Source organism: Ovis canadensis, chromosome 2, assembly GCF_042477335.2.
Source record: "Ovis canadensis isolate MfBH-ARS-UI-01 breed Bighorn chromosome 2, ARS-UI_OviCan_v2, whole genome shotgun sequence".
NCBI classification, from domain to species: Eukaryota; Metazoa; Chordata; class Mammalia; order Artiodactyla; family Bovidae; genus Ovis; species Ovis canadensis.
In genome coordinates this window covers 8,131,755-8,142,003 of record NC_091246.1, presented here as the reverse complement: position 1 = coordinate 8,142,003, position 10,249 = coordinate 8,131,755, and the positions used below count along the sequence as shown (strand labels likewise).

At 39.9% G+C, this 10,249-nt stretch overlaps 1 protein-coding gene across 1 annotated transcript; it reads left to right on the top strand.

Moving 5' to 3' along the window:
* Window positions 1-4,236: 4,236 nt before the first annotated feature.
* LOC138432526 (eukaryotic translation initiation factor 2 subunit 1-like) lies at window positions 4,237-5,732 on the top strand. Its single transcript, XM_069573843.1, is given in 2 exon segments — window positions 4,237-4,929; window positions 4,932-5,732. Coding segments are annotated over 2 exon segments (945 nt in total). The 5' UTR covers window positions 4,237-4,361; the 3' UTR covers window positions 5,309-5,732.
* Window positions 5,733-10,249: the final 4,517 nt, after the last annotated feature.

Here is a 10,249-nt window from a genome sequence, read left to right as displayed (position 1 = left end):
ATGGCTGCAGTCTGACACTCTTTCCACTGTTTCCCCATCTATTTCCCATGAAGTGATAGGACCAGATGCCATGATCTTTGTTTTCTGAATGTTGAACTTTAAGCCAACTTTTTCACTCTCCTCTTTCACTTTCAAGAGGCTTTTTAGTTCCTCTTCACTTTCCACCATAAAGGTGGTATCATCTGCATATCTGAGGTTACTGATATTTCTCCTGGCCATTTTGATTCCAGCTTGACTTTTGCTCAAATAAACTCTTAAAAATTATAAAAATTGTAATAGGTACCAGCTTATCTTTTAACAGTCTAGGGAAGCTATGACAAACCTAGACAGTGTATTAAAAAGCAGAGTTACCACTTTGCCAACAAAGGTCCGTATAGTCAAAGCTATGATTTTTCTGGTAATCATGTACAGATGTGAGTGTTGGACCATAAAGAAGGCTGAGCACCAAAGAATTGATGCTTTTGAACTGTGGTGTTGGAGAAGACTCTTGAGAGTCCCTTGGACTGCAAGGAGATCCAACCCATCAATGCTAAAGGAAATCAACCCTGAATATTCATTGGAAGGACTGATGCTGAAGCTGAAGCTCCAATACTTTGGCCACATGATGCAAACAGCTGACTCACTGGAAAAGATCCTGATACTGGGAAAGACAGAAGGCAGGAGGAGAAGGGGACCACAGAGGATGAGATGGTTGGATGGCATTACCAACTCAATGGGCATGAGTTTGAGCAAGCTCCAGGATATGGTGAAGGAGTTTTGCCAAGAAAATGCACTGGTCATAGCAAACACTCTTTTCCAACAACACAAGAGAAGATTCTACACATGGACATCACCAGATGGTCAACACTGAAATCAGGCTGATTATATTCTTTGCAGCCAAAGATGGAGAAGCTCTACACAGTCAACAAAAACAAGAGCAGGAGCTGACTGTGGCTCAGATCATGAACTCCTAATTGCCAAACTCAGACTTAAATTGAAGAAAGTAGGGAAAACCACTAGACCATTCAGGTATGACCTAAATCAAATCCCTTATGATTATACAGTGGAAGTGAGAAATAGATTTAAGGGACTAGATTAGATAGATAGAGTGCCTGATGAACTATGGACTCAGGTTCATGACATTGTACAGGAGACAGGGATCAAGACCATCCCCATGGAAAAGAAATGCAAAAAAGCAAAATGGCTGTCTGGGGAGACCTTACAAAAGCTGCAAAAACAAGAGAAGTGAAAAGCAAAGGAGAAAAGGGAAGCTATAAGCATCTGAATGCAGAGTTCCAAAGAAAAGCAAGAAGAGATAAGAAAGCCTTCCTCAGAGATCAATGCAAAGAAATAGAGGAAAACAACAGAATGGGAAAGACTAGAGATCTCTTCAACAATATTAGACACCAAAGGAACAATTCATGCCAAGAAGGGCTCAAAAAAGGACAGAAATGGTATGGACCTAACAGAAGCAGAAGATATTAAGAAGAGGTGGCAAGAATACACAGAACTGTACAAAAAAAGATCTTCACGACCCAGATAATCACGATGGTGTGATCACTCACCTAGAGCCAGACATCCTGGAATGTGAAGTCAAGCGGGCCTTAGAAAGCATCACTACGAACAAAGCTAGTGGAGGTGATGGAATTCCAGTGGAGCTGTTTCAAATCCTGAAAGATGATGCTGTGAAAGTGCTGCACTCAATATGCCAGCAAATTTGGAAAACGCAGCAGTGGCCACAGGACTGGAAAAGGTCAGTTTTCATTCCAATCCCAAAGAAAGGCAATGCCAAAGAATGTTCAAACTACCACACAATTGTGCTCATCTCACACGCTAGTAAAGTAATGCTCACAATTCTCCAAGCCAGGCTTCAGCAATATGTGAACTGTGAAATTCCAGATGTGCAAGCTGGTTTTAGAAAAGGCAGAGGAACCAGAGATCAAATTGCCAACATCCGCTGGATCATGGAAAAAGCAAGAGAGTTCCAGAAAAACATCTATTTCTGCTTTCTTGACTATGCCAAAGCCTTTAACTGTGTGGATCACAATAAACTGTGGAAAATTCTGAAAGAGATGGGAATTCCAGACCACCTGACCTGCCTCTTGAGAAATTTGTATGCAGGTCAGGAAGCAACAGTTAGAACTAGACATGGAAAAACAGACTGGTTTCAAATAGGAAAAGGAGTACGTCAAGGCTGTATATTGTCACCCTGCTTATTTAACTTATATGCAGAGTACATCATGAGAAACCCTGGGCTGGAAGAAGCACAAGCTGGAATCAAAATTGCCGGGAGACATATCAATAACCTCAGATATGCAGATGACACCACCCTTATGGCAGAAAGTGAAGAGGAACTAAAAAGCCTCTTGATGAAAGTGAAAGAGGAGAGTGAAAAAGTTGGCTTAAAGCTCAACATTCAGAAAACGAAGATCATGGCATCCAGTCCCAATTCTTAATGGGAAATAGATGGGGAAACAGTGTCAGACTTTATTTTGGGGGGCTCCAAAATCACTGCAAACGGTGACTGCAGCCATGAAATTAAAAGACGCTTACTCCTTAGAAGGAAAGTTATGACCAACCTAGACAGCATATTGAAAAGCAGAGACATTACTTTGCCAACAAAGGTCTGTCTAGTCAAGGCTATGGTTTTTCCAGTGGTCATGTATGGATGTGAGATTTGGACTGTGAAGAAAGCTGAGCGCCGAAGAATTGATGGTTTTGAATTGTGGTGTTGGAGACGACTCTTGAGAGCCCCTTGGACTGCAAGGAGATCCAACCAGTCCATTCTGAAGGAGATCAGCCCTGGGATTTCTTTGGAAGGAATGATGCTAAAGCTGAAACTCCAGTACTTTGGCCACCTCAAGCGAAGAGTTGACTCATTGGAAAAGATTTGATGCTGAGAGGGATTGGGGGCAGGAGGAGAAGGGGACGACAGAGGATGAGATGGCTGGATGGCATCACTGACTAGATGGATGTGAGTCTGAGTGGACTCTGGGTGTTGGTGATGGACCAGGAGGCTTGGCGTGCTGTGATTCAGGGGGTCGCAAAGAGTTGGACACTACTGAGTGACTGAACTGAACTGAAACATTGTTTCATAATTATCTGAGGTTTTACTTATCCAAATGTTCAAACTTTTTAACATTTGACAACTTCCCCAAATCAAATTCTAAAAGGAGATTTCTTTTTAACGTCAAAATAACTGAGATTTCCCAGAGAGCTCCTGAAAAATCTCAAGTGTTCTGTCTCTCACCTTATAGAAGAGAAATATTCAAATAATTAGGTTTATTAAGAATGTTAAAATTACAAGGGAAACATTGTTAAATAAGAAATGATCATTAATTTTCTTGAGTTATATGTGCATAGATGTATGTTACTAATATAAGTGTTCTAGAAATTTTTTCAAGCTTCTAGAAATTTGTCAGTACTATCATTGTCCAATTATTACCCTAAATTTTCATATGTCATGAAAATAAGTACATTTTCTTATCAAATGAACTCTCATCAGATCTTTAACCATGAGCTTTTTAAAGTCTTTTGTCATTTATAGACAGTTACTATTTCGCTCTGATACTTTTTCCAAGGGGCTTCATCTTCAGAGAGATTCTTGGAAAGGACTCTGACAAGTACCCTAAAATATAGGTTTCTCACAACTTTAAGATCATACAACTGAACTGCCTAGTAATTACCAGAAGTAATGAAAAACTGGATTGAAGCAGAATAAGAATTAAAAATGAGTTAAATTTAAATTTGGGGGGATTGAATAAATTTATGAGGATGAGTCTAATTTTTTCATCACTTTTTTTTTGAAATGTTGCTGGTTCCTTAAGGTTTTATTTTTCCAGATTTAAGGAAAGCTTTTTCTCTTCAGCTATTTGTGATTTACAATAATTTTGTAAAGTATATATAGCTCCATAAATATAATTGAAATATTTACTTATTCTCCCTACCTGATCCTTCTAGAATTCAGAAATTTATTAAGTATTCTTATTCCGTGGCAATATAGTTATTCACATAAGTTCAATAGGAATATATAACAAGACACAACTGGAAACACTGGTTACATTGGACTGGGATATTGAAGAAGGTAATGGCAACCCACTCCAGTGTCCTTGCCTGGAGGATCCCAGGGACAGGAGAGCCTGGTTGGAGGCCATCTGTGGGGTTGCACAGAGTCGGACATGACTGAAGCGACTTAGCAGGAGCAGCAGGACTGGGATATCATGCTTGAGAATGTGTATTAGATCATATAAGATGCGCGGTGTGGTCAACCGAAGCACACGCTGAAGAAAGTCGGCGGCTGCTGAGGGCTGATCGAGTCTGATCTCTCCTACTGAAGAGCGTGGCGTGGGAGCCTGGTGTGGGACTCACACACATACCTCAGAATGCCAGGTCTAAGTTGTAGATTTTATCAACACAAATTTCCTGAGGTAGAAGATGTAGTGATGGTGAATGTAAGGTCCATTGCTGAAATGGGCGCTTATGTCAGCTTACTGGAATACAACAACATCGAAGGCATGATTCTTCTGAGTGAGTTGTCAAGAAGGCGTATCCGTTCTATAAACAAACTCATCCGAATTGGCAGGAATGAATGTGTGGTTGTTATTAGAGTGGACAAAGAAAAAGGATACATTGATTTGTCAAAAAGAAGAGTTTCACCAGAGGAAGCAATCAAATGTGAAGATAAATTTACCAAATCCAAAACTGTTTACAGCATTCTTCGTCATGTTGCTGAGGTCTTAGAATACACCAAGGATGAGCAGCTGGAAAGCCTGTTCCAGAGGACTGCCTGGGTCTTCGATGACAAGTACAAGAGACCCGGATATGGTGCCTATGATGCATTTAAGCACGCAGTCTCAGACCCATCTATTTTGGATAGCTTAGATTTGAATGAAGATGAACGGGAAGTACTCATTAACAATATTAATAGGCGTTTGACCCCACAGGCTGTCAAATTCGAGCAGATATTGAAGTGGCTTGTTATGGCTATGAAGGCATTGATGCCGTAAAAGAAGCTCTGAGAGCGGGTTTGAATTGTTCTACAGAAACCATGCCTATCAAGATTAATCTAATAGCTCCTCCTCGGTATGTAATGACTACAACCACCCTGGAGAGAACAGAAGGCCTCTCTGTCCTCAATCAAGCTATGGCTGTTATAAAAGAAAAAATTGAGGAAAAGAGGGGCGTCTTCAATGTTCAAATGGAGCCCAAAGTGGTCACAGATACAGATGAGACCGAACTTGCAAGGCAGCTGGAGAGGCTTGAGAGAGAAAATGCAGAAGTGGATGGAGATGATGATGCAGAAGAAATGGAAGCCAAAGCTGAAGATTAACTTTGTGGGAAACAGAGTCCAGTTTAAGGAACACAAAGCAGCCTTCCTGGCTGTAAACCCTAGACTTAAAAGTTTTCCAGTATTGAAAACGTCAAAGCTGAATATTTTTTAAGTATTTAAATGTTCCAACAGACCAAAATAAGAAATGCCCTCCTAAATGTTAGCTGTTTTCACACAGGAGCTCCAACACCTTGAGCATTTTTTAAGGGAGTGGCCTGATTTCACTAGAGACAGATCTTCAAGACGAGACATAAATTGGGCTTATGATTTCCATTTCTGATATCTCCAGATTGGCACCCCTTTGTAGTTTAGTGCCTCCATGAGATTTACCAGAGGCACTCAAAGCAAATAGTTCCAACCTTTCTATATAAAATGTATCAAGCAAACATTAAATAAATTTCTGGGATATTTAAAAAAAAAAAAAGATCATATAAGACCAGTCTTAAGGAACTAAGATCGACTCTATACAGCCAGTAAAAGTCCCTTGGAAAAACTGGCCTGGTATCTTATTTACACCGTTCTCAGTAGTCTTACCAGGTGAGTAAGGAAGGTCACTTTCTGGCATGCCTGGAACCTCAGGAAATCCTGGGAGCCTGAAGAAGAGAGGATTTTACCCAACTCTATCGGGATTCCAGGCAAACTCTGATGGTACACTCTTGGCTTGGTTTCTAGTCTGCAGAGGCTTTTAAAATCTAATTTAAGATTATGATAAGTTCATAATCTTTAACTTATAAAAAGTTCCAGCAAAGCAAATTTTAAAAGAGCCTGTATTGTTAATCACTATTCTTGTTTCACTTACATAAAAAATCAGGCCAAGTTTAATAAAACTAGATTTTTTTTCTTGCTAAAAAATTACTCACTGTGATTATTTTTGATAGAAATGAGAGTGATTGTAGAGGAAAAAATACATTTCGGTAGAAAATTATGATACAATCTTGTGGATCAGATTATAGTTCTGATCATTGCCTTTGAGGCTTTGTACATATCTGAAAACCAAATTGAATCCTGAATTCTTCTGGTTTCCTCAAACATCTAGCTACAACTCTCCAAACTAATGTTTCCAATTTCCCCCAAACCTTCTGATTTGGAACTACTAAAAGCAAACTTCTTTTGAACCTACTTGGAAGGGATTATACCAGATCCTTCTCACTACCGAGATGGAATCCAAACTCCAGAAATTTTATAACTGAGTACACATCCCCCAATCAAAAAGGGCTCCTCTAGACTCTTAGAACAGCCCACAAGCTGGACATTAAAATTAAAGTTGACTAAGGAGGTTCTTTCCCCAAAGTTTTTATCACCTTGCAGTGGACAGCTTTCCCAGGATTGTAGATCAATATCTTTATCTCAAACATGAAAACTTGATTCCTTTTGCCTCTTTGCCACTTGCTTTTTCTTTCTGTCAGTGCATAAGAAGACGATGCTTTTTAACTTTGGCAACTACAGCTGAATCTACTGCTAAGGTCATTGCTGTACAATACAAGTCCCTAAATTTTCTGGCTTAGGCAGTTTTAGATAATAGAATTGCTTTAGTTTATTTTTATTGGCTGAACAAGGAAGAGTATGAGGCATAGCAAATACTTTCTGCTGCACCTAGATCAGCATCTGTGGTATCCTAGCAAGTACAAGAAATTAATCATCTACTCAGGTAATACAGGATGACATGACTTCAGGTATATCCTTTGTTTGACACCAACCGGTATGATCACTGTAGTCCCTGGCTAAGGAGTATACCTCCATCTCGAGTTATTACCCTGCTAATAGTTACCACTGCAGTCCCCCTGGTGCGCTACATTATCTGAAGTGTATTAAATTTATGATCACAGCCACACAAGTACACAGTGATCTCACTGTGCACGGAGAAACCGAGACAAAATGATTCATAACAGCAGAAGCTCTTCCAGCGATCTGACATTATAACCTACGGAGTTCATCTTGAGATGCTAGCAGCCTGACTCTGATAGGGACAGAGTGGCGCTAACACCAAATTTAGGGTCAATCTCTCATGTATAAGAGGACGACCCAAAGAGGGGAATGGTTAGCTTAAGTAAACAAGGGAGCCATTAGAATGATGTGGCTTAGTGCTGTGATGACATATGTAACCAAACTAAAACCTAAGCATGTAAATAGGTCAATAAGAAGTCAAAACACTAGGGACAACCATTCACAGCCAACTGGGTTCGAGCTATAGCCAACTGATATTTGCTTTACTTTGCAAATCAAACCAGAAGTGGTTTGTAAAGTATATATAGCTCCATAAATATAATTGAAATATTTACTTATTCTCCCTACCTGATCCCTACCTGGAATGCGGGAGACCTGGGTTCAGTCCCTGGGTTGGGAAGATCCACTGGAGAAGGAAATGGCAACCCACTCCAGTACTCTTGCCTGGAGAATCCCACGGAGGGAGAAGCCTGGTAGGCTACAGCCCATGGGGTCACAAAGAGTTGGACATGACTGAGCGACTTCACTTCACTTTACTTTTCTCTGTAAAAGTGTTCCGAACCACTTCTGGTTTGATTTGAATTGCTTTTTGCTCAAATAGACTCTTAAATATTGTAATATGGCTCAATTTATCATTCAACAACACACAGCGCAGGATTATATGTATATGTTTTCCCTGCTACTTTAAGTTCCTTGAGTCCTCTTTATTTATTCTCTCTACCCCTAGTCCATTCTGAAAGACTCTGCAACTATGGAACAACAGAAAGGTAGGCTCAGATTGAGTTGACATACTCCAGGCCTTGGGGAGCATCCTGTCAGAACACCAGTAACAGATTTCCCCATGGTTGGAAATGTCATTGTGCCATTATTAAGAAGTACACAAAATCAGTACTCTTTCATTATCAAAGGTCTTCTAAGACAAATTTCTCTCTGGAGCTCATTCTGATACTTCATAGATTATCATCTTCCACATACTTTTGGGGAAAACTTCCACTGCACTAAATCAACTTCCAAAACCTCCATCCTTCTCCATGGAAACACACGCTTTTGAGTACCTACGTTTGTTTTCCAGACAACCTAAGTGCTTTGGATACATTCTCCTTGACCGACTTGGAGTTCTGGTCTTATGTGAAAACATTCCACTCTTTCATGTTTTCCAGACAGTGTCTAATTGGAATGGAAACTAGCACAGAATTGGGTGTTTGGTGAAGGAAATGACATGTGGCCCTCTGAGAACTAAGCGGTGACGTCACTCACTAAGGTGAAGACTCCGTTGCATGATGCCTTTGTGACCAGGGATTAGTGAGGTGTGGTGGACAGAGCACTGGACTGGGAGTCAGTGGGCCTTCCTGGGGTAGCTGCTAGCTTTCTGTCTGACCCTGCATGCATCCCTTCCCACCAGCTTAGTGCGACTCCTTATCCATACTGTAAGCCCTCCCCACCCGAGTCTTGTTTTCACTAAGCTAGATCTATCAACGTAGGAAGTCTTGGTGGAGGGGCTAAGGGATATATAATTGGCGAGGGAATGGCAAAGAGTCAGCTTTCTGCCCAATTGCTAGATGAACAGTAAAGCTCTGTGGGATAAACAGAGGAGGAATCACTGGATTCTGCTTGGTTGGTTCATTCATTCAGGAAAATACTTTATGGGGAAGATGAACTAACCTGATTAAAATGTTAGGAGATTCTCCTGGCTTCTGTGCAGACAATGGATCATAGGGGACATTAGAGGAAGTGGAAGGGGCAGTTAGGACACTAATCAAATATAGGGATACCTTGTTTTATTGTACTTCACTCCACTGTGCTTTGTAAAAATAAATTTGGAAGCTGTGCTTTTTACAAATTGAAAGTCTGTGTAACCCTGCATCAAACAACTCTATGGCTGCCATTTTCCTGTTTGCCCACTTCGTGTCTTTGGGTCACATTTCTGGCAATTCTTGCAATATTTCAAACTTTTTCATTATTATTATATTCATTATAGTCATTTGTGATCAGTGATGTGATCAGTCATTTGTGATCTTTGATGCTACTATTGCAAAAAAAAAAAAAAGCCATAAAAAAATGAAGTAATGCCATTTGCAGCAATATGGTTGGACGTAGAGATTATCACACTAAATGAAATGTTAAAAAGAAATAAATACCATATGATGTTACTTATATGTGGAATCTAAAATATGACAGTGAACTTATCTATGAAACAGAAACAGACTCACAGACAGAGGAAACAGACCTGTGGTTGCCTAGGGGATGGGGGAGAAGGAGAGGGATGAACTGGGAGTTTGGGATTAACAGATACAAACTATTTTACATAGAATGGATAAACAACAAGGTCCTACGGTATAGCACATGGAACCATATTCAACATCCTGTGATCAACCACACTGGAAAAGACTATGAAAAAGAATATATATGTATATAGAACCACTTTTCTATATACCAGAAACTAGTAAACTTTGTAAATCAACTATATTTCAACTAAAAATAAACAAAAGATTGCAGCTAAGAGCAGTTTGCTTAAGGATAATGAGAGAGCCTACAGTTTATTTCATTTTTCCTCAAATTAAATAAAAAGTCTCCCTCTTTTTCTTTCTTTTTTTTCTTTTTAATACCATTGAATTCAGTAGTGTCTGTCTTCTCCCAAGTCTAGCAGCCTCATCCAGCATAATTCAGTTCAGACTTCAGTGTCACTACCTGAGAGAGCAGGATAGATTAAAAGCAATTTAGAGAGTTTGAGTTTATTTCTGAACTTTTCCCTTCCACATCAGTTCCAAAAATAAGCTGTGATGTCCATCTTTTAGACTCTGCCCAGTGGAAAATGTTCTTACAACATAAACATCCAGGAAACCTCTAGCCCCATGTTGCTTTAGGTTTTATTATTTCAGGGTGTTCCCACAAGCCTCTTCTTCTATAAGCAGAGTTGTCACTCTCTTTGTTCTCTCTGGCTTTGCCACTTTCTCCTGAGTTCATCAGCTCTCTTTCTTAATCCTACTCTCATGATTG